At 57.0% G+C, this 18,506-nt stretch overlaps 4 protein-coding genes across 4 annotated transcripts; 2 read left to right on the plus strand and 2 right to left on the minus strand.

Moving 5' to 3' along the window:
* Window positions 1-1,475: 1,475 nt before the first annotated feature.
* On the minus strand, window positions 1,476-6,021 carry B0I36DRAFT_358230 (uncharacterized protein; the record flags this gene model as incomplete). Its single annotated transcript, XM_046157931.1, has 3 exons — window positions 1,476-2,655; window positions 2,712-5,240; window positions 5,303-6,021. 3 exons carry the CDS (start codon window positions 6,019-6,021, stop codon window positions 1,476-1,478), a joined length of 4,428 nt encoding a protein of 1,475 aa, XP_046019073.1.
* A 309-nt stretch (window positions 6,022-6,330) lies between these two features.
* On the plus strand, window positions 6,331-7,049 carry B0I36DRAFT_18295 (uncharacterized protein). The gene has a single exon (XM_046148759.1). It carries the CDS (start codon window positions 6,440-6,442, stop codon window positions 6,881-6,883), a length of 444 nt encoding a protein of 147 aa, XP_046019074.1. The 5' UTR covers window positions 6,331-6,439; the 3' UTR covers window positions 6,884-7,049.
* Window positions 7,050-7,216: 167 nt separating this feature from the next.
* B0I36DRAFT_358231 (DExH-box splicing factor binding site-domain-containing protein) lies at window positions 7,217-8,518 on the minus strand (the record flags this gene model as incomplete). Its single annotated transcript, XM_046157932.1, has 2 exons — window positions 7,217-8,398; window positions 8,471-8,518. The coding sequence occupies 2 exons, from the start codon at window positions 8,516-8,518 to the stop codon at window positions 7,217-7,219; spliced, it is 1,230 nt and encodes a 409-aa protein (XP_046019075.1).
* A 6,861-nt stretch (window positions 8,519-15,379) lies between these two features.
* B0I36DRAFT_311965 (WD40-repeat-containing domain protein) lies at window positions 15,380-17,064 on the plus strand. The gene has a single exon (XM_046152438.1). It carries the CDS (start codon window positions 15,454-15,456, stop codon window positions 17,002-17,004), a length of 1,551 nt encoding a protein of 516 aa, XP_046019076.1. The 5' UTR covers window positions 15,380-15,453; the 3' UTR covers window positions 17,005-17,064.
* The last annotated feature ends 1,442 nt before the right edge of the window (window positions 17,065-18,506 follow it).

Genomic DNA, 18,506 nt, shown 5'->3' on the forward strand with positions numbered 1-18,506 from the left:
CCCATTTCCCCGCCCGGTGCTACTTTACTGTACTACAAAGAATATTCCGGTCTTGTGAGACAAGACATGAGCACCGCATTGGACCAACGCTTCCACTTCACCCCCAAGATTCCAGACTTGCCGGCCTCGCAATCGCGCCCATGCCCAGTTTCGTATCACTCCCCACGTTCGCTCCGCAGCACATTTGATTTTTCCCAGGTTCTAGACTGCGAGAAAGTCTAGAACACCATATCAGGTCCATAAGCCGGGCCCGAACGGCAACAGGTGTTTGGTGTGTGTATTATGTGTGCGCACATTTCGGCAAAGGTGACTCTGGAACCGAAGGGCGTCAAACGCCCACACCCCCTTCTTCTTCAACTCGTGATATCAAAAACAATAGCCAGCCTCAGCTCTCCACAAGTACCAGAAGCCTGGAACCCAGTCTTTCTCCCCACATTCCGGCCGTTCACATGTCTTGGAGGCGACCACCAAAAAAAAAAAAACCGCGGCCGATGCCAAGAGCTTCCCGACCCGAGAAAGTCCTGAACCCCAAACTCCATCCGTGAATCTGGTGCAAATTCTAGCCCTATTGTCCGGACGCGAAAGGAGACCTTTTTCTGCCCCCCCCCTCCCCCCCGGCCTCACTTAACCCTGTCCCTAGAGGAAACAGTCTTTGGGTCCGGCCATGGGCTCGCCCTGATCGCCTCTTTCGATGCTGTGTGGCCTCTATAGACAAGACACACAAGGGGGGGCCAAACCACCATGCTTGGTCTATCTCAAACTTGGGGCCGTGTCGCACGACAGGAAAATGACAGGGCCTGAGCCACAAGCGAGCCATCTTGAGACACAAGCCCCTGCCAAGAAGGAACAAGGAATCTTGAACGACTCGGGGAGCTATGGGCGTTTACTGAGGAGGCTGATACCATATGTCATACAGCAAGATATTGAGTAGCTTCAACACCAGTCAGTGTACACTGATTGTCTAGGGTCGAACCTTGCAACCAGCATTCACAGTAACAAGCCGTGGCAGATGAGATATTGACATCCCCAAGTCATGCAACTTGGTATGAGCACATAGACTTTCTAGGCTCAATGATTAAAATGCAGGGTCAGGCAGCATCTCTTGAGCAGCTCATCTTGTTCTACCAATAACCTCCTGTCACCGCGCATGAGACCACAGCTTGGGCCCGCCGTCAATTTTCGCCACTATCAAGCTGCAAGACGAGGTTTTTGTTTCGGCACAACTCGACTCAAATCATTCACAGAGCTCTCGCTGTGGCCTGGTTGTGGCACCTGCAGAGTGTATCACGGAAGCCCCGTCCTGGGGACCTGGTAGCTTTGCCGAGTCGGACAGCAGAAAGCAAGTCGATACACATGCATTCGTGCAAATGTATTCAGAGGTGTTACCCAAAGGCCAGGATGACTATTATAAAACTTCTCTATTTACTACTACAGAACAAGCTCATGGAACGAGCGGTCGCCGTGAGGGGGCTTGTCTAGTCCAGGACTCTACCAGCCGTGCTTGCAGTGCTACGATCCTTTGTTCGTGTCTTCTTCAGCGCTCTGCCAGCCTGGATCTCGCCCAAGAAGCCAGATGGTCTTCCACCACCAGACGACGGCGCTGCAGGAGCACCACCAGGAGGCGGCGGGGGTGGTGCGGGCGGTGCCATACCTGGTGCCATACCTGGAGCCGGGGGCGGCGGGGGCGGAGGTGCAGCGGGAGCTCCAGACTCTGGCATCGGCGGCGGAGGCGGAGGTGGTGCTGCTGGGCTGGAACTAGGCATGGGTGGGGGCGGCGGCGGTGGTGCAGCCGGCGCTCCAGTGGCTGACTCGGCCGCAGGTGGGCTGGATGCAGCCGGTGGAGGCGGCGGGCTGAACGGTGGAGAGGTGACGGCGGGAGACCCGGCAGCTGACTTGTTATCAGCTGCAGAAAGGGGTCGTGGCGGTCCCATCGACCCAAACAACAGAGAGGCCAGGTGTGCAGCGCCTGGGGCAGGGCGGTCATCATCCGAGTCGTCTTCATCATCGTCGTCGCTCGCGCCCCACTCGTCATCAGTGTCGGGACGCTTGCGGGAGATTGGACCTGTAGGTTGTGGAATGATCGGGGCAGCCGGCTTCGTCTCCTTGGTCATGCGATGGAATGGATTCGTAGAAGCATCGCCTTGCTGGGGCGCGCCGGGACCACTGGCAGTAGCAGGCGAGGTGCCCGATGCGGGCGCAGATGCGTCAGACGTTTGCGACATCATCCGGAAGTAAGGGTTACGGCTCTCGCTGTCAGCCGCAGGAGGACTTGTCACGATAGTCGGCGCAGCTGCAGGAGGTGGTGAGGACTCGCGCTTGAGATCCTGACTGCCCAGCTGGCTACCGCCATTGGTTGTGGATGCCTGGGGTGTGATCTGCTCCGGGCCCTCATCATCAGAAGACGAGTCATCGTCCAGTGCTTCAAGCTGCCGCTGCAGTTCGAGCTCGCGCTGACGAGCGGCTTCAATCTCTGCCCTCTGTGCTGCCAGCTTTGCCTCCTTCTCCTTGGCTTCAGCCATAGCTGCCTTTTTCTTTTGCTTCTCCTCCTGTTTCTTGAGCTTGCCCTGGCGAACTTGCTCCTCGAGAGCCTTGAGTCGTGCCGATGCCGCGTCTCGCTCGTGGTCAAGTTCGTCCTCTTGTTGCTTGGCAGACTCCCTGCTCACTATTAGCATATAGTATAGGTAGATCTGAACGACTGATGGGTTACTTACTCAAGTTGTTGCGTGGCCATGTGTTGAGCCTGTTGTTCACGAGCAATGCGCTCCTCCTCAGCTTGCCGGCTGGATTCATCTGGACGGGCCGTCTTGCGAGGAGCAGGTGCAGGTGGTGCTTTTTTCTGGGTTTCCTGCTTGGCTGCTGGAGGCGGAACACCTTGCTCCTCCGCGATGCGGGCCTGCCGCTCAGCTTCACGCCTTGCATCCTCTTCCTCGGCCTGGCGGAGCTTAGCCGCACGTTCGGCTTGTTCTCTTTCAGCACGTTGAGCAGGCGTTTCGCCAGACTTTGTGGGTGCTTTGATGCCGAGCGCAGCTAAGCGCTCAGCCATGCGCTGCTCGGCCTGTTGCTTGATGAACGCGGCTCGCTCCTCGGGGGTTTTGTAAGCAGAATAGGAACCCCCAGGAGCTGGCGATCTCGTGCTCGTGGGCGTCGCTGTCTGCGATGCAACCGCCGGGCTGTCGGTCCGCGCAGGCGGCTCTTCAGCTCGTACGGGCGCTGCGGTACTAGCACGACCTCCTCCCCGATCCTGGTTCCGTACTCGCGCAGCACGGCTAGAGCGCTGCAGCTCAAAGATAAAGTCTCGGACTTCGTCTTCAACACCAAGCGCGTCCTCCCAGCGACGGCGCTCGTGCTCGTTGGAGGCACTTGAGCTGCCTTCCTTGAGGCTGTCCTCAATGCCACGGGAAAATTCGTTCACACTGTCCTCAACATCACGAACCATACGTTCGTTGTTCTCCTTCTCAGTCCTGATCTTGAGATTCTCTTCTTCCAGACGCTTTGCGCCAGAATCGTTCTCACCAGCGATATCGACCTTCTTGCCGGTGAGAGCAGCAGTTCGCTGTTGCATCATGGCCTTCGCTCGTGCCTTCAGCCGATCAGCCTCCGTTACAGAACCTCCAGGGCCTGTCCCGACAATAGCAGATGCACTGTTGGGGTTGGCCTTGGCGTCTCTGAGGCGGAAGAGCTCTAGCCGAGCCTCTGCGATGGCGGCTTCTGTCTTCCTCACCTGAGACGCGATTTGAGGAATCTTGTCTACCAGGTTCTGAAGTTGACGCTTCAGCGCTCGGCGCTCGGCGTCCGAGTCACCACTGATGAGCGCCGCATTCGGGTGGGAGTCGATGTCGTCCTGAATGCGACGAATGCGCCGATACAGCTCTTCAGCCTCACGTCTATCACGACGATCAAGGATGTCATCTTCTTCGGCGGCTGTCTCGTCTCTAAAGTCCATCGCATCAAGGAGGACCTCCTTCTCCTTGATCTTCTTTCTTAACTGATCGAGCGTGAGGTCGTCATTCGACGTTACCGACGAAGGAGACTCGGGTCGTGGGGAGCTGGTCCCTCCAAGTCTTCTGCGGGCGCTCGACTTGTAGCCAATATTGTCGTCATTGTTTTTGAACACGGTTGCGTCCTTGCGGCCAGCGGCAGGGCCGGCGGTGGCGCCACCGCGGAACGAGTGGCTCTTGAGATAACTCACACCCGTCTTTTGTGGCAAGAGAGATGCTCCTGATGACTTCCGGAAGTCAGACTCCTGGTTGAGCATGTTCTTCATGGTGTCCAGTGATGCGCTGAAGTTTCTCGTAGACGGCGGAATGAGTTCAGCTGGCAGCGTGTTAGGAATTGGATAACCGTTGAGCTTGCGGTAGATGAGATGCATCGCCACCGCAAACTCGTCCAGGTCCAATCTTCCTTTATTGCCATTATCCGACAACGTCCAGATTCGTTCCAGATCGTTCTTGTCGAGGCCGCTTTGGCCCATGATTTCGATCGCTTGATCACCGCCAATGTAACCTTTGCCCAGTCCATCCCATGCCCGGAACAGCTCGTCGTATCTCTTCTTCTCGTCCTTGGTAATAGCCCAAGGGATCACTGCATTGCCGGACAAGCCTGCTGTGGTGTAGTTCTGCTGCTCGCGATGCTGGCCCGGCATCATCCGTGCCTGCAGGGCATCGATGTTGGGTAGTCCCGAGGCAGGAGCATTGACCAAACCCCACTGACCAGGTCTGCCGGTAGGTTGTGCATTGAGAGGTGCGATACCACCGGGAGTCAAGCCTCCACCACCATAGCCAGTAGGCATCGGCGGCATCGGCGGTCTTGGCCCGTTGTAGCCTGTCGGCTGGGGATTGTTAAGGCCAGCAGAGAATCCGGTTTGGTTTGCTTGGAGTCCTTGAGATATTCCAGGTTGTTGTCCACCAAATCCTGTTTGTTGACCTGGAAAGCCGGTCATCTGGGCCTGTAGGAGCTGAGAGTTGGGAGCAGATGACACGGGTTGTGGCTGTTGAATCGTCGGCGGCTGGGCAGAGCTCTGCCTCGTGAAGTCAGGCGTGCTCGACGACGGGCCTGAGTCGGCAGCGTTTTCGGCGACGCTGAAACTGATGATGTCGACCATGCTGGAGACCTCATTCTTGATGTTCTCTGGCAGATTGCTGGGGAGTGTCTTTCCAACTAGTTTCAGGTTGCACAGATACATGGCCAAGGCGAACTCGGGGAAATGAAGCTCGCCGGAGCGAGTGGTGTCGGAAAGCGTCCTGTCAGCCAGCTTATTAGTTATGATTGCCACTACTGATCATGGGCGATAATTGATTCTTACCAGATGTGCGACAAGGCCTCTCCGTCGAGCCGTGACCTTAGAAGCAAGTCTCTCGCTTTCTCGCCTGACATCGTGACTTCTTTCTCACCAATCGCGGACTTGAAGAGAGTCTCAAACTTTGACTGATCTTGAGCTGTGATGAAGGACAGCCTGATGTTTGGTATCTTGTTGACTTTGCTGGTTTGGCCTCTCCGCCCCTTGGGCTGCGAATCGCCGCCGCCTGTCTTGAACGAAGCTGCCATGGCGCTGAAACCTGTAGGCTGAGCCATTAGAGGCGCCGCGCTTGGTGGTGGGGCTTGAGCCGAGGCCTGAGGGGTTGGCGACGGGAATGCATTCTGAGGAGGCTGTTGTTGCTGCTGCTGCTGCTGCTGGAATTGCTGCGGAATTTGCGGGACAGGCGGCATTCCTGTTTGGAAGCTCTGCTGCTGTGGTGCTTGCTGTCCGGGAAAGCCAGTGTATTGAGGCTGGAGCCCCTGCGGCTGCTGCTGTGGGAAACCAGTCGCCTGGGGCTGCAGACCGGGCTGGCCAGGGAAACCAGTGTATTGCTGGGTCAGAGGAGCTTGTCCAAAGCCAGTCTGCTGAGGCGTAAACGGGCTCTGCTGCTGGCCTGGATGTTGCTGGCCGCCCGCTCCCATGCTGTACGAGCTGCCATACTGCTGCTGACCTGGTCGCAAGCTGTTGCCGCCGCCGCCGAGGTAGGAATTGGAATTCGAGTACATGTTCGCTGAGGCGCTGCTCTGCGTAGCACTGGATTGTGTGGAAGGGAAGAATGTGCAGGCCGGCGAGACCGACTGGCGCGGTGGACGAAGGCAAACCAGCACGCTGCCTGAGGCGATGACGGATGACGAAGCTCTCAGGAGCCAGGAACGGGCGCAAGCTGGAGTCTCAACTAAGGAGCTCTTGACCACGAGCATGCGACCAGGTGCACGGACCATACAATGCAGGCTGCCACGCTTCTGGTGCAGGCGCCTCCGGTGTTATCCTACCCGGCAGTAGCCCCTGAACTGCAAGCAACAACATCTAGACGGGCAACATTGGCTTTGGATTATCTTCTTGCCGTAGTATGGGACGTGCATCTTCATCCTGGACAGGTTCTACAATACTTGATGGAACTGATGGTCTGCCTTGCATCTACAAATGTGCGGCTGGCCGGGTTGTTTGGGTTTCTTGAGTGACAGCCTTGGGAGACTACGAACCATACGTCATGGCCCCAGAGCTGAGTGTGAGACAGCCCACCCAGACATGTGCTCCGTTCCGTGGGTCACGACCAGACGTCCAAGCTCTGCGGATTGGAGCAAACATGGATATCACGGGTTCCTTTTCCTTTTTCTTCTTCTTTCTTTTCTGGTCAACGCGTCCTCGGACACTTTCGCACTGATATGGATGATCGTGAAATTATTCCAAGAGACCCGCGTGCGTACCCCAGAACGTATGCTCCAGGGCAATATCCTGGTGATAATCACGAGATGGTTTTTGACGACGAGCCCCTTCGTCGTTTTGGTACAAGCTCTATTCTGTTTATGCTCTCAAAGCTCCTTTGTCCCCAGGCGTATTTCCAATTTGGCTGTGAGAAAACTTTGACACTGTCTTGCCCACCGCGAGTTTCCTGCGACTGTAATCTTGACATGTCGCAATTGAAACTTGCTTGCCACGTCGCACACCACGAAACAGGCCCTCAAAGTGAGCATCTGTTTGAGAGAGCTATGTCGTGTCGTGCAACTGAATATGTTGCAGACGGTACGGGACATACTGTAAATCGAGGCGCCCTCACTTGACCTTTGTACGAAGACGTTGGCATGCTTGTCCAGAGAGCAGCCAGAGATACAGCGTAAGGAGCCTCTTGCACACACGGGCGTCCTCATTTACGGGACGCGATATCACTGCAATCTGAGTGCTTATTATTGTGGCCGAGAATCATCGCCGGCTTCGCTGCTCATCATGCCGGTGCCTGTCACGGTCGCGATTGCGATCGCCACCCCGACGGTCGTAGCCGTCTCTGTGCCGTTCACGATCACGCTCCGACTTGTAGCTATCGCGGTGGCGGTCGCCCCTGTCTTGTCTTTCCTTGTCCTTGGTGCTTCGGTATTCTTCGAGGCGAGGGCGGCGTTCTCGATATCCGTGTCGTTTGGCCGTTTCTGCCTGTTTGATTTCCTGGTCTTCCTTGGCCCCGAGCCCCATATATTGTGTCCTGCGCTTGACTTCCTTGGCCTTGGGAGCTCTCTCTTCTCCCTTCCAACCCATACCGCGTAACATTGCCGCGCCAAACTCTCCGTCGGGTATTCGGTCGTACTCGTCTATGGTGGAGACTTCTGCGGCTGCTTCGATGGCACGACGGTAGGAATCATCCTCGCTCACGGGAGCAGATATCAGTGTTTCTGATTTGTCGCTCGGAATGACAATATCTTGTCCGATTTTGCGTCGCTTCCCCATCAGAGCATCGATAGCATCCTGGTTCTCATCTGTAGGAACTTGGTCATTTGGTGACTCTTTCGTTGAGACGTCGGCGTCAAGTGAGACCGAGTCACCCGTTGTGGCGGCGGCATGGTCCTTCTTGGACACGCTTAGGCCCCATTGTATGTCTTTTTCGTGGTCTGGCAGTTCTTTGTCCTGCACGGCGCTGCCTGGCGCATCAGCAGACTGCGCCGGGCTGGTTGTCACTGTCGTGTTGCGCGACCGAGCCTCCGCCTTCCAATCTCGATTCTTGTGTCCGCCGATTACAAGTGGTGCCTGGGAGTTCGCTGTCGCCGATTTTCCTGCTCTGCCGAGCCCCGACTTGTCCTTATGTTCTGCGCCATGTGCCCCGAAGCTTGTGACAGCCTCATGCTTCCCTAGGCCGTCGTCGTCCTCAGATTCGGACTCTCCTCCGAGGGCATGTGGTCGCGGTCGTTTGCCTAGCGTCGATGGCGGCTTCGTCTTCTGAAGTGTGCCTGCAGATCTTGAGGCTGCGGCGGCTGGCGTCGACCCAAACTTGATGGCGATGCGCGATGCATGGGGCGCAGGTGAGGACTCAGGCATGGTGTGCTGCCGAGCTGTCTGATGGCCAGTCGAAATCGTGGTGCACACGTGCAGTTTCTGCTTGAACACAGGTGCTCTGGGCTTGCAACAGGCATGTCACTACGTTGCCAGACTAGCGCGTGTGAAGGGGACCAGAAGCTCGCGACGATGCACGTTGATTCGTCTCAAGGTCAGGAAAGAAGTGGGCCCGTCGTCGTCCATTCCGAGTGGCTCGGACAGATGTCGAGATGAAGTGCGTGCATTGCAGATGCAGGTGCAGCAACGAAGCCGGATGCCGGGACGGGCCAGGAGAGTGTTTCCCAATCTGCTCATGGCCGATCGAGGAGCCACTGACCGAAGATCCCCTCGACGCAACCGCGGAGGGATCGTTGGATTGCTCATAGGATCACAGGAGATGAAGAACTTGCGAGAGGCAAAGAATGATTAACAGGGGCACCCAACCTTCCCTGACTCAAAAGCAAGGCCCGAGTCGTGCCCGCGCAGGCGCCGTCAAAGGAAGATGCAGTAGAACATTCTTGGTTGGCAGGCTGTGCTGTCAACACATCTTCCATTTCAGCCGTAGTCATGACGCCGATAGCAGGGTTTACTGACTAGCTCCTCCACCCAAAAAGTCTGATGTGTGTGACAAGGCAGGCTGCCGCGAGAGCCTGCTGCAGAGCTACCGTGTTAGTGACAGCCTGGCGCCCTCCTGAGCCTCGAGTCCATGGAGATCTGGTATGATAGTGACAACTGGACAACCTTTCCGAGCCAGCACTCGGGAGCAGGTGCTTCGTGGCACGAGCATGGCATTCTAGAGAAGCCGTCTGCACCGAGAGCCACAATTGCCATGGTTCCGAGAAAGCGGAGAGCCACATTCAAACCCCTGTAGCGCACTTCATCCTGGAAGGGCCGGCCCAATAGCAGTCCTCGTTTGCATCAGAACGATCCAAACTCCAGGTTCTACCCTTGCAAGCCTGTAAATGCCTCCAGGCCCACGCGATAGCAAGTGGGCATCATCTATTGGGGTTCGTGTCGCACTCCTCAACCAGATGGTTGTCGCGTCAGATTGACGTCGGCCTGGTACATAGCAGGCGATCGAGTGGCTAGCTGGCCTTTGGCGAAGTGTGGCGGGATCAAGCCTGATACTGTGCTCTACACAACAGGTGTAGGCGGCTGCAGGGGCAGAGATGCACCAACCTGCATGTCCAAGGCATTCAGCTCTGGTGCCTCCCAGAGCAAGCGTGTGAGTCGTGTGTCGAGGCCTGGGATTATCTGGTGACTTGCTGCGTCCATTGTCTGAGCACCTGTGGAATTTCTCGATGAATGCAGCTGGGCCCCACTGCCAGCCAAATTACCACCTCGCCCAGACTCCCAGAGGTCGCTGCCCCCCAAATCTTGGAAGGCAGCATCGCTGACAGGGCCCCCTCCCCCTTCCCCCTTCCCGGAGCAACAAGCCAGCAAAGCCTGCCAGGTAGTTCCGTCCAGGACCGCGAGCCCGCGAAAAATTGCACCGGCATCCTCATCAAGACGCCCTCACGCGGATGCCACGCATTCGAGTTCAATCCGCCACGCACCCACGCCGCCATTTCCATCAGGCAGAACCTCTTTTTTCATCCATCTGACCTCCTATAACCCTGTTGCGCCATCAGTTTTCGTGCGAAACGGATGTCGCTGTCGTCTGTGCCATGACTGAGGTCGTGCCCATCGACCGCACGAAGCTCTTGCACCAGAAGCGGCAAGAATGCACGTAAGACGACCATCATTCGATAGAGCTCGCTCGTCCGATTCCGACGATATGATTTTCGACGTGCTGACGTGCCATAGCTCAATTGTGCGGTCGCGCAAGCGCAAGCTTCGCGAACTCTTTGCGGTCGCGACCACAACTGATGGGGTTCCCAAACACAGCTTGGCGGATCCCGACGTGCAGCCCCTGACACCCGCCGAGCACGACTTTCTGCAACAATGCGACATACTACAGTAGGGCCAGGCCTCCTTTGCACTACTTTCGCGTCCTGCACTTCCACTTATTGTGCACCAGTGCCTCCATTGTTGTCGTGGTAGTTACTAACAAGGTGCTGTGCAGGGGCAAAAAGCTCAGCGAACATGCCATCCCGACGCGTCCACCGTTCCGCCTGGATTTCGCCTCCAAGCCGGCAAACAGGGCATCGCCGTTGTCCGGCAGTACACCAACATTTGCGCCTCTGAAGAGAGAACTTACACCTGATGTGCGGCAATCCGTATCCGGAACGCCGTCTCCGGCACCGGCCAGGCCATTCACCACCGACAAGGCCCAACCACCACAGGCACAGCCAGCCGATTCTCAAGGCCACGCGCTTCAGGGCGCACGACAAGCTCCTCGAGCCTCGCCAGCAATACCCAGTGGCCCTCCATCTCGAACTGCATCGCCAAACTTGCCCAGCAAACTATCGTCCGACCTAAAGGCCCAGAATGGCAGTCAGGGACAAAATGGCTCGCAGCCATCCGGCAGCGCTGTGTCGCCAGCAGCAACAGCAAGCTCGTTGCAGGCCACGCGTACGGCCGACCAAGCCGGTAGTGCTCTTGCACCTCAAAATGGCACGGCAAAGCAGGATACCACTCTGGCACCGAAGTCAGGCTTGAATACAACAAATAGTCCGACGATGGTGCAGCAACAACAACAACAACCGGCTACGACGACGACAAACGCAACAGCAAATACCGAAACGAAGGCATTTCAACACAGCGATGCAGTCGCGAATGGCGTCGGAAAGGTTGAGGTTCCTAAACAAGTTTCGCAGGCCGAGATGTCTTCGACAGGACAACTTGGACGCAAATCTTCCACACCAGCACAGGACAAGAAGGTTCAACAAGGGCAAAACAACCAGCAAGCTCCTGCCAACGGCACTATTCCGAACCATGCGCCTGCCTCTGCGTCGACCCCGGTCATCCAGAAACCCGCCAACTCGACTTCGACGATCCAGAGTAGACCGAGTCCTGTACCGAAGCCAACATCCACGCCTCACCAAGGTCCAGCAGTGAAAAAGATAGCGATGGCCAATACCCAAATGAAGACGCCAGGCGCCAACGCCAACACTGGTGCAGTCGTCGCTCCTCAGGACATGGCCAAGACGACGATGAGCGCCCCGCCACGACCGTCAAACGAATCGCAACAGCCGAAGCCTACGGATGTTACACGACCGTCGCCAGCTCCACAGGTTCAACATGTCTCTTTGAAGACTGGCCCGAACACTCATGCAACACCTGCATTGACAGAACGTCCATATGAGCCGATACAGCTGGGCCCTTCAGAAAACAGCCACCAACGATCCGTGTCCGAAGTACTGGCCTTGCCTCCATCTAACCTATCTGCAGATATCCAGATGGAATCCGGCGATTCGCATATCGGGCCTATTACACCGATTTCGCAGTCGTCAAAGTCAAGACCTCGCGGCGTTCAAAAGACAAAAGGCAAAGACCGGAGCAAAATGGCCATGGTTGTGTTCGGCAAGCAGTTTGGGCACAACCCAGACAAGAGCAAAGCGATCGTTCAAAGCAGAGCCAAACCAAGCCAGGCCCCCACAGAAGACTATTTTACGCCACTCTTTGTACAGGCCTTCGCCTCGAACTCAAAATGGATGAAACCCTTGGATCAGATATTGCACCAGGCCCACAAGACTGTCTCGACTCCCGATTCATACACACTGATTCTCGATAACCACGCGTGTCGCGTTTTGCGAAGGGTCTACCATTTACAGCACAGCGACAAGTGGTCGTTGCGACAGCCTAAGCGATGCCCAGAACCGACGCGCCCCCCGTCGCATTGGGATGTCTTGCTGAAGGAAATGAAATGGATGCGTACCGATTTTCGACAAGAGAGGAAATGGAAGATGGCGGCGGCTAGGAGCATGGCCTACGCCTGTGCCGACTGGGTTGTGGCCACGCCGACTGAGCGAAAGGAAATGCAAGTCGCAGCGATGATCCCTCCGAGAGACACCGCGGACATCGATATGGACATGCTGATGGGCGAAGGCGAAAACGACCAAATGGCCGAAAGTCAACCGACCCCGGATTTGATCCCATCCGCAGAGTCCGAGTCACTTCTCGACGAGGAAGAACCACATCAAAACATCTTCGAAACAGTTGCGCCGTCCGCAATCTTTGCGCTGCAGCATGATGACATTGTTTTCCCTCTGCAGCACTCGCCGAGCACCGACCGTCTCTTGGAGGAGCTACCGATGTATGGGTCGCCACTCGTTGTACCGAAGGGCGATTCTATCAATCCAGAGTTTGATCCCGACGCAGCTTGGAGAAGACCCGCCTTGCCGCTCAGTCGGTTTGTCGAAGGTGAAATCAAGTTGACTTGCACGGAGCCGCCTCGAAAGCGCAGCCGGTACCAGCACGCATTGGAGGATGAAGACGAGGACGAGGACGAGATCGTCTTTGGCGGCTCTGGTGACAAGCATCCACGGGTGCAACCACAGAACCCAGACGTCGCATTATTCCGCTCGGAGAATAAGATGATGAGAGACCGGCTGCACGCGGGACATCAGTTTCGACCACCGAATGAGCATTCGATGCCGTTCCAGACATTTTATGAGTCGAGAAGCCCTTCGCAATGGACGCAATCTGAGGACGACGAGCTCAAGAGCCTGGTGAGGGAGTACTCGTACAACTGGTCTCTGATCTCGAGCAATTTGGCGACAAAGTCAATCTTCGTGTCTGGTGCCGAAAGAAGGACACCTTGGGAATGCTTCGAAAGGTGGGTCATGCTCGAGGGATTGCCACACGACATGCAAAAGACACAGTACTTCAAACTGTGGCAGAATCGCATCGAGTCTGCTCAGCAATTGGTTCGCCAGCAAGCTCAGAATGCGATCCAGCAAAGTCAGCAGCAGCAACAGGCTCAGCAGCAGCAGCCAAACAGCTCCAACAGTGGCCCAGTCACGCCATTGCCACGCCGCCGCCAGTCTATTCCCCTCAAGGTCGAGCGACGACGGAACCAGAAACATCTCACGATGATCGACGCCATGAGGAAGCTGGCGAAGAAGCGAGAGACTGCACAGGCAAAGCAGCAGCAGGCTGCCTCCCTTGCGGCCATGCGGAAAGCACAAAGCACGGAGACAGCTCAGCCACGACAGCCAACCAAGACTCCTCGGGAGTATAGCATCATGCGATGGGAAAGAGATCAAGCCATGGCCGAGAGGCTTGCCGAAAGGGTCGCGCAGCATCAACAGAGACAAGATGCTCAACGCAGGGTAAGTGTGATTCAAATTATGCGAAAGTGATGGTTCCAGGCTCACATTTTGTGAATAGGCGGCTTTACAGGCTCGAGCACAGCAAGGTCAAGCAGCGCAGCTTGCTGCGCAGGCTGCTGCCCAGAACTCGCAAGCAGGACCTCAACTCGCCACGGCTCAAGCCAACGGCACCATGCCCCGTCCTAATGCCCAAGGCCACGTTGCTGTCAATGGGCAGGCGAGAGCGCGCATGCCCATGCAGGGCGTACCCAACGGTGCTGGAACCGTATCACATCCAAACGGCGGCCTTGTCCCACCTATGCATCCGAATGGAGCCGGCCAAGTGCAGATGCCGATAGTTAATGGACAAGCTCGTATGGCGATGCCTAATCAGCAGGCAAATATCCAATTATTGATGCAAGCTCAACGCATTCAGGAGCAACAGAGACAATCAGTGCAGATTCAGCAGCAGCAGCAGCAACAACAGCAGTCCCAGCACCCACAGCAGCAGCAGCAGCAGCAGCAGCAGCAGCCGCAGCAACCACAACAGCATGCACAGATGCACCAACAGCACCAAGGTCACCAACCTACTGCGCAGCAGCAGCAGCAGCTTCAACTACAGCAGGCTCAACAAGCCAACATGCAGATGCAGAACTCTCCTCCAGCGATGCGTGCGGCTGCATTGGCTAGCTTAAACCAGAAGAACTTTCTCAATAACCCACAAGCTCAAGCCCTAATAGCATCCATGAATGCGGCTAATGGTTCTGGCATGTCAACGCCACCAACCCCCGGTTTCAGTGTGCCGTCTGCAGGTGCTGGCTCGCCGCCAGCACCAAGTCCTGGCATCCCGCAGCAGACACATCAGACTTATATCTCGCAGCTCCAGCATATTGAGAGTCAGATTCGGCAGTCTCAGCCCAATGCGCCTCAAGATATGGTTCGCCAGATGGCGAGACAACTACTGCAGAATCGCCAAAATACCATCATGCAGTCCGCAATGAATGCCGCTGCCGGTGGAGCCACCGGACAAACTGCTGCTGCGAATGGGCCGCATCAATACGCACAACTTCTCCGGGCGCAACAGCAGCAACAAGCACAGGCTGCCGCCGCGGCTCAGGCTCAACAGCAAGCCCAGCAGCAAGTAACACAGCAGGTTCAGCAGCAACAAGGTACCCACCATGGTCCGGTTCAGAGTCAAGCGCAAACATCCCCAGCCTTGGCTCAGCAGCGGATGCCACAGGCACAGCAGCAAAATGCGCAGCACCAGCGAAACCCAAGCGGAAGCGCTACGCCCACTCCCGCTGGAAACAAGTAGAACATGAGCGCAACCCGGGTGGAAAGATTTCCTCTGAGCACACATAGTGGCTGTGGAGCCTGACGTTCCTGGATTGTTGCAAGCACTGGTCACATGGCCATAAGCTTCTTCGGCTTTGCGTCCTCCTAGGCATTTGCAGCGTGTCGCTGACTTAGTTAAAGATAATACCCAAATAATACCCAACTGATGTCAGGGTCTATTCCGTGTCCAACACAATGTGGTAGTTGTCGAGGGGTGACAGTTCGCATGAAGTGACGTTGCAACGACGAGCTTGCCCCGAGACTTTGCACAGATCCATTCCTAAGCATCTTTCTTAAGCCGGTAAACATACTTCTGTATGACATCGGGTTGGTTCGCCCAAAAGCTGTGGTTCTGTGGTTTTGTTCAACGTATACAGTCAGTCACTGCTCCGTATCATTCATGTGAATGACGACCATGCACGGTGCCGGGCAAGCAAGGTATACGCCTGGCGCGATAAGATAAGGTGCGTCCCCACTTTAACTTTGGAAAAGTTCAGGACCAAACTCACCCATTCTCAATCCACTCCTTGCGAAGGCTCCTTGTAGCCTCGACTTTTCATATCGTTGCACTACGGAATCCTACCAAATCACTCGCACAACACGGCAAACATGGCCAAGAGGAAGAGAAACGAGCAGGCCAACGGGTCAAAGTCCGGCGTTACAGCGCCCACCAAGAAATCCAAGGCATCGGCAGCTGCATCGCTGGCGCCGCCCCCGAGCAGGTCGCCCTACACGGTCCAAGTAGTTACGGGCTCCTACGATCGCATCCTCCACGGATTTACCGTCGCCCTGGACGGCGACCGCGCCGAGTTCGCCGACACATTCCTTTTCAACGCGCACAGCTCGGCGATCCGGTGCCTCGCGCTGTCGCCCGCCTCGAAGCCGGAGCCGGGCAAGGCGCAAAAGGTGATGCTTGCGTCGGGCAGCAGCGACGAGCGGATCAACGTGTACAACATCTCGGCGCACCCGCCGTCTGCGACGAGGCAGAAGGAGGACGACGTGTTGTCGCGCCTCGCGCCGCGAAAGATCCTCGAGAACCCCAAGAACCGCGAGGTCGGCACGCTGCTGCACCACGCGTCGACCGTCACCAGGCTCGCCTTCCCCTCCAAGTCGAAGCTCATGTCGGCGTCCGAGGACTCGACCATTGCCGTGACCCGCACCAGGGACATGGCGCTGCTGTCGAGCCTCAAGGCGCCCATACCCAAGCCCTACGGCCGGCCGAGCGGCGACACCGCCGCCCTGGGCGCGACCCCGTCTGGGGTCAATGACTTCGCGGTGCACCCGACGGGCAAGCTCATGATCAGCCTGAGCAAAGGCGAGAAGTGCATGAGGCTGTGGAACCTGACCACGGGCAAGAAGGGAGGCGTGCTCAACTTTGGGAGGGAGATGCTGCAGGAAGTCGGCGAGGGTCGCCACTCGTCGGGCGAAGGGAGGGCAATCACATGGAGCCATGCGGGCGACGAGTTTTGCGTGAGCTTCGACCGCAACGTGCTCGTGTTCCCCCTGGCGCCTGGAGAAGACGGAGGTATCCAGCCAAAGTGCAAGGTCATGGCCGACTCGCGGACAAAGGTACATGCGCTGGCATACCTGACACCGTCAGGAGGGGAGGAGAGCAGCAGGGACACGGATGCGGACGCCGCCGGCAGCAATGCGGAGGATTCACTGCTGGCCGTGTCTACGGAAGACGGCAGGATCCTGTTCTTCTCTACGGCAGACGAGGACCTGGTTCAGAGCAAGGCGGAAGCCGACTCGAGAAAGGGCGGCTCCCCGCTGCCCAGCGCCAAGTGCATTGGCCAAGTCGGCGGCAAGGAGATGGGTGTTGCGGGACGCATCAAGGACTTTACGATACTACGGGCGCCTTCAGGCACGGATGAGAACAAGGGAGACTTTGTGATTGCAGCGGGCAGCAGCGATGGCAAGGTGCGGATATTCTGCGTAGCGGTTTCGGAACTGGTGAAGGCCAGGAAAAGCAAGGACGACGACGGGAGCAAGCAGCGGCAGCTGGGCAAGCTGCTCGGTGCCTACGAGACACAGAACAGGATCACCTGCCTCGAGGCCTTTGTCATGATTCCCCGTCCAGATGGTGTCGAGGACAGCGAGGACGAGTTTGAGGATGTGTCGGAGGATAACGACGACGACGATGAAGCAGCGGAGGAGTAGAATGATGTTAATAGCGAACAAATGCACATGGTCTGCACATGCCACCTTTCATAACTACAGAATGCCTATTCTATCCCTGCGAGGGGGGATGATCCGCCATTGATTTCTGAGATGAAGTCACGAGCGCCTGCGGACATTACACCTGCTCCGTTGCCAGAGACACCAACGGGTTTTGGCTTGCGCCGTGTTGCCTGCTGACGGTATATCTAGCGTGGATCAGTGTCGGCCGGAACTATCGGAGCTTCTGCACGGGCTGAGAAACAAGGTGCGACATGGTCTCAGGCTAGCGTACCGAGCCGTGTCTCGAAACAGGCCAGCTAGAGCTGGCCTGCAGGCAAAGCCGCGATGTGGTTCACCAAGTGGCCACATATCTGTCGTGTGTTGAGTCGTGTTCTTGCCGCGGGTGAGTGGCAGCCAGGACGTTGAGGAGCAGCAGCAGCAGGGTATGCACGAGGGAGGGGCGCGGCATGTAGAATGACATAGCCAGGCAGCTGGGCGGCACAGGTGCTGCAGCTCTGAGTGGCTGCCCCAATCCCCACCAAACCTCGAGCACATAAAGGAGGACAAGGAGCACGATGCATGTGATCCTACAGCGGGACACGACGCAAGGTTGACGCGGCTTCTTTGGGACCGGGGAGCCTACCTGGGCGGGCTGCGCAAGGAATCCTTTGGTTTCACTTTGGTGCCTTTGCTGCATCAATATTAGTAGACTTTGGCGGATGTGTGAGCTGGCTGAGACACGCCAGCTGGAACATGTGATTCATACTCCAGCAGGATGGGAATTCAAGACTCGCCGGTGCTAGGTTTTGACTGTTGTTTTTTTGGTGGCTGTCCTGCACACTGGCCGATCGGAATCGCCATTTTGGCACGAGACACCCAGCGCGGGTGAGGGGAGAGACGCAGCCGGGGCTGGCGCCCTGCAGATCGCTTAGCACACTCGAGAGTTACAGTAGTTGGCTGCATGCTCCAACCAGACGCGAGGAGTCGACTCGGGACACTACGAGACGAGACACGACGGCGGCTCGCGAGCCGGCGAGCCCCGCAGCCTCTCGAGAGTTGTGGTCCTGCAGGTTGCGTGACACGAGACACGACACATGCTGTTGACTTGACTCGTCCTATTGCGGGTGCTGCTGCCTCGCAGTCTCGCCTACCAGAGTAGCTCCACGGCTCGCTCCAGGTCAGCCCTCAGCTCGAAGGAAGCTGATCAGCCTCACGAACAAAGTCTAACACCAAGGTATTTGTTGCCCTTGGGTCGTGGTGGTGCTAGACGAGACAGCCGCCTGTGGCTTCACCCAGTTCAGGGCCCGGCTGGACCAGACGACATGCCAAGCAAGCCACCTCCACAGCATGCCAGCTGCCGCAATTGCTGGGCTGTGGCGGACAATAATAACGTTAGTCTAGCCCCGGCGGCCACAATAGACCTCGAATGACCCCGGCTCCGCAGCCCACCTGGGCATCACCTGCCGCCCCAGGCACGGGCATCCCTGCTCGCATGCAACGGT

The sequence above is a fragment of the Microdochium trichocladiopsis genome (assembly GCF_020744255.1).
Source record: "Microdochium trichocladiopsis strain MPI-CAGE-CH-0230 chromosome Unknown B0I36scaffold_1, whole genome shotgun sequence".
Taxonomy (NCBI): domain Eukaryota; kingdom Fungi; phylum Ascomycota; class Sordariomycetes; order Xylariales; family Microdochiaceae; genus Microdochium; species Microdochium trichocladiopsis.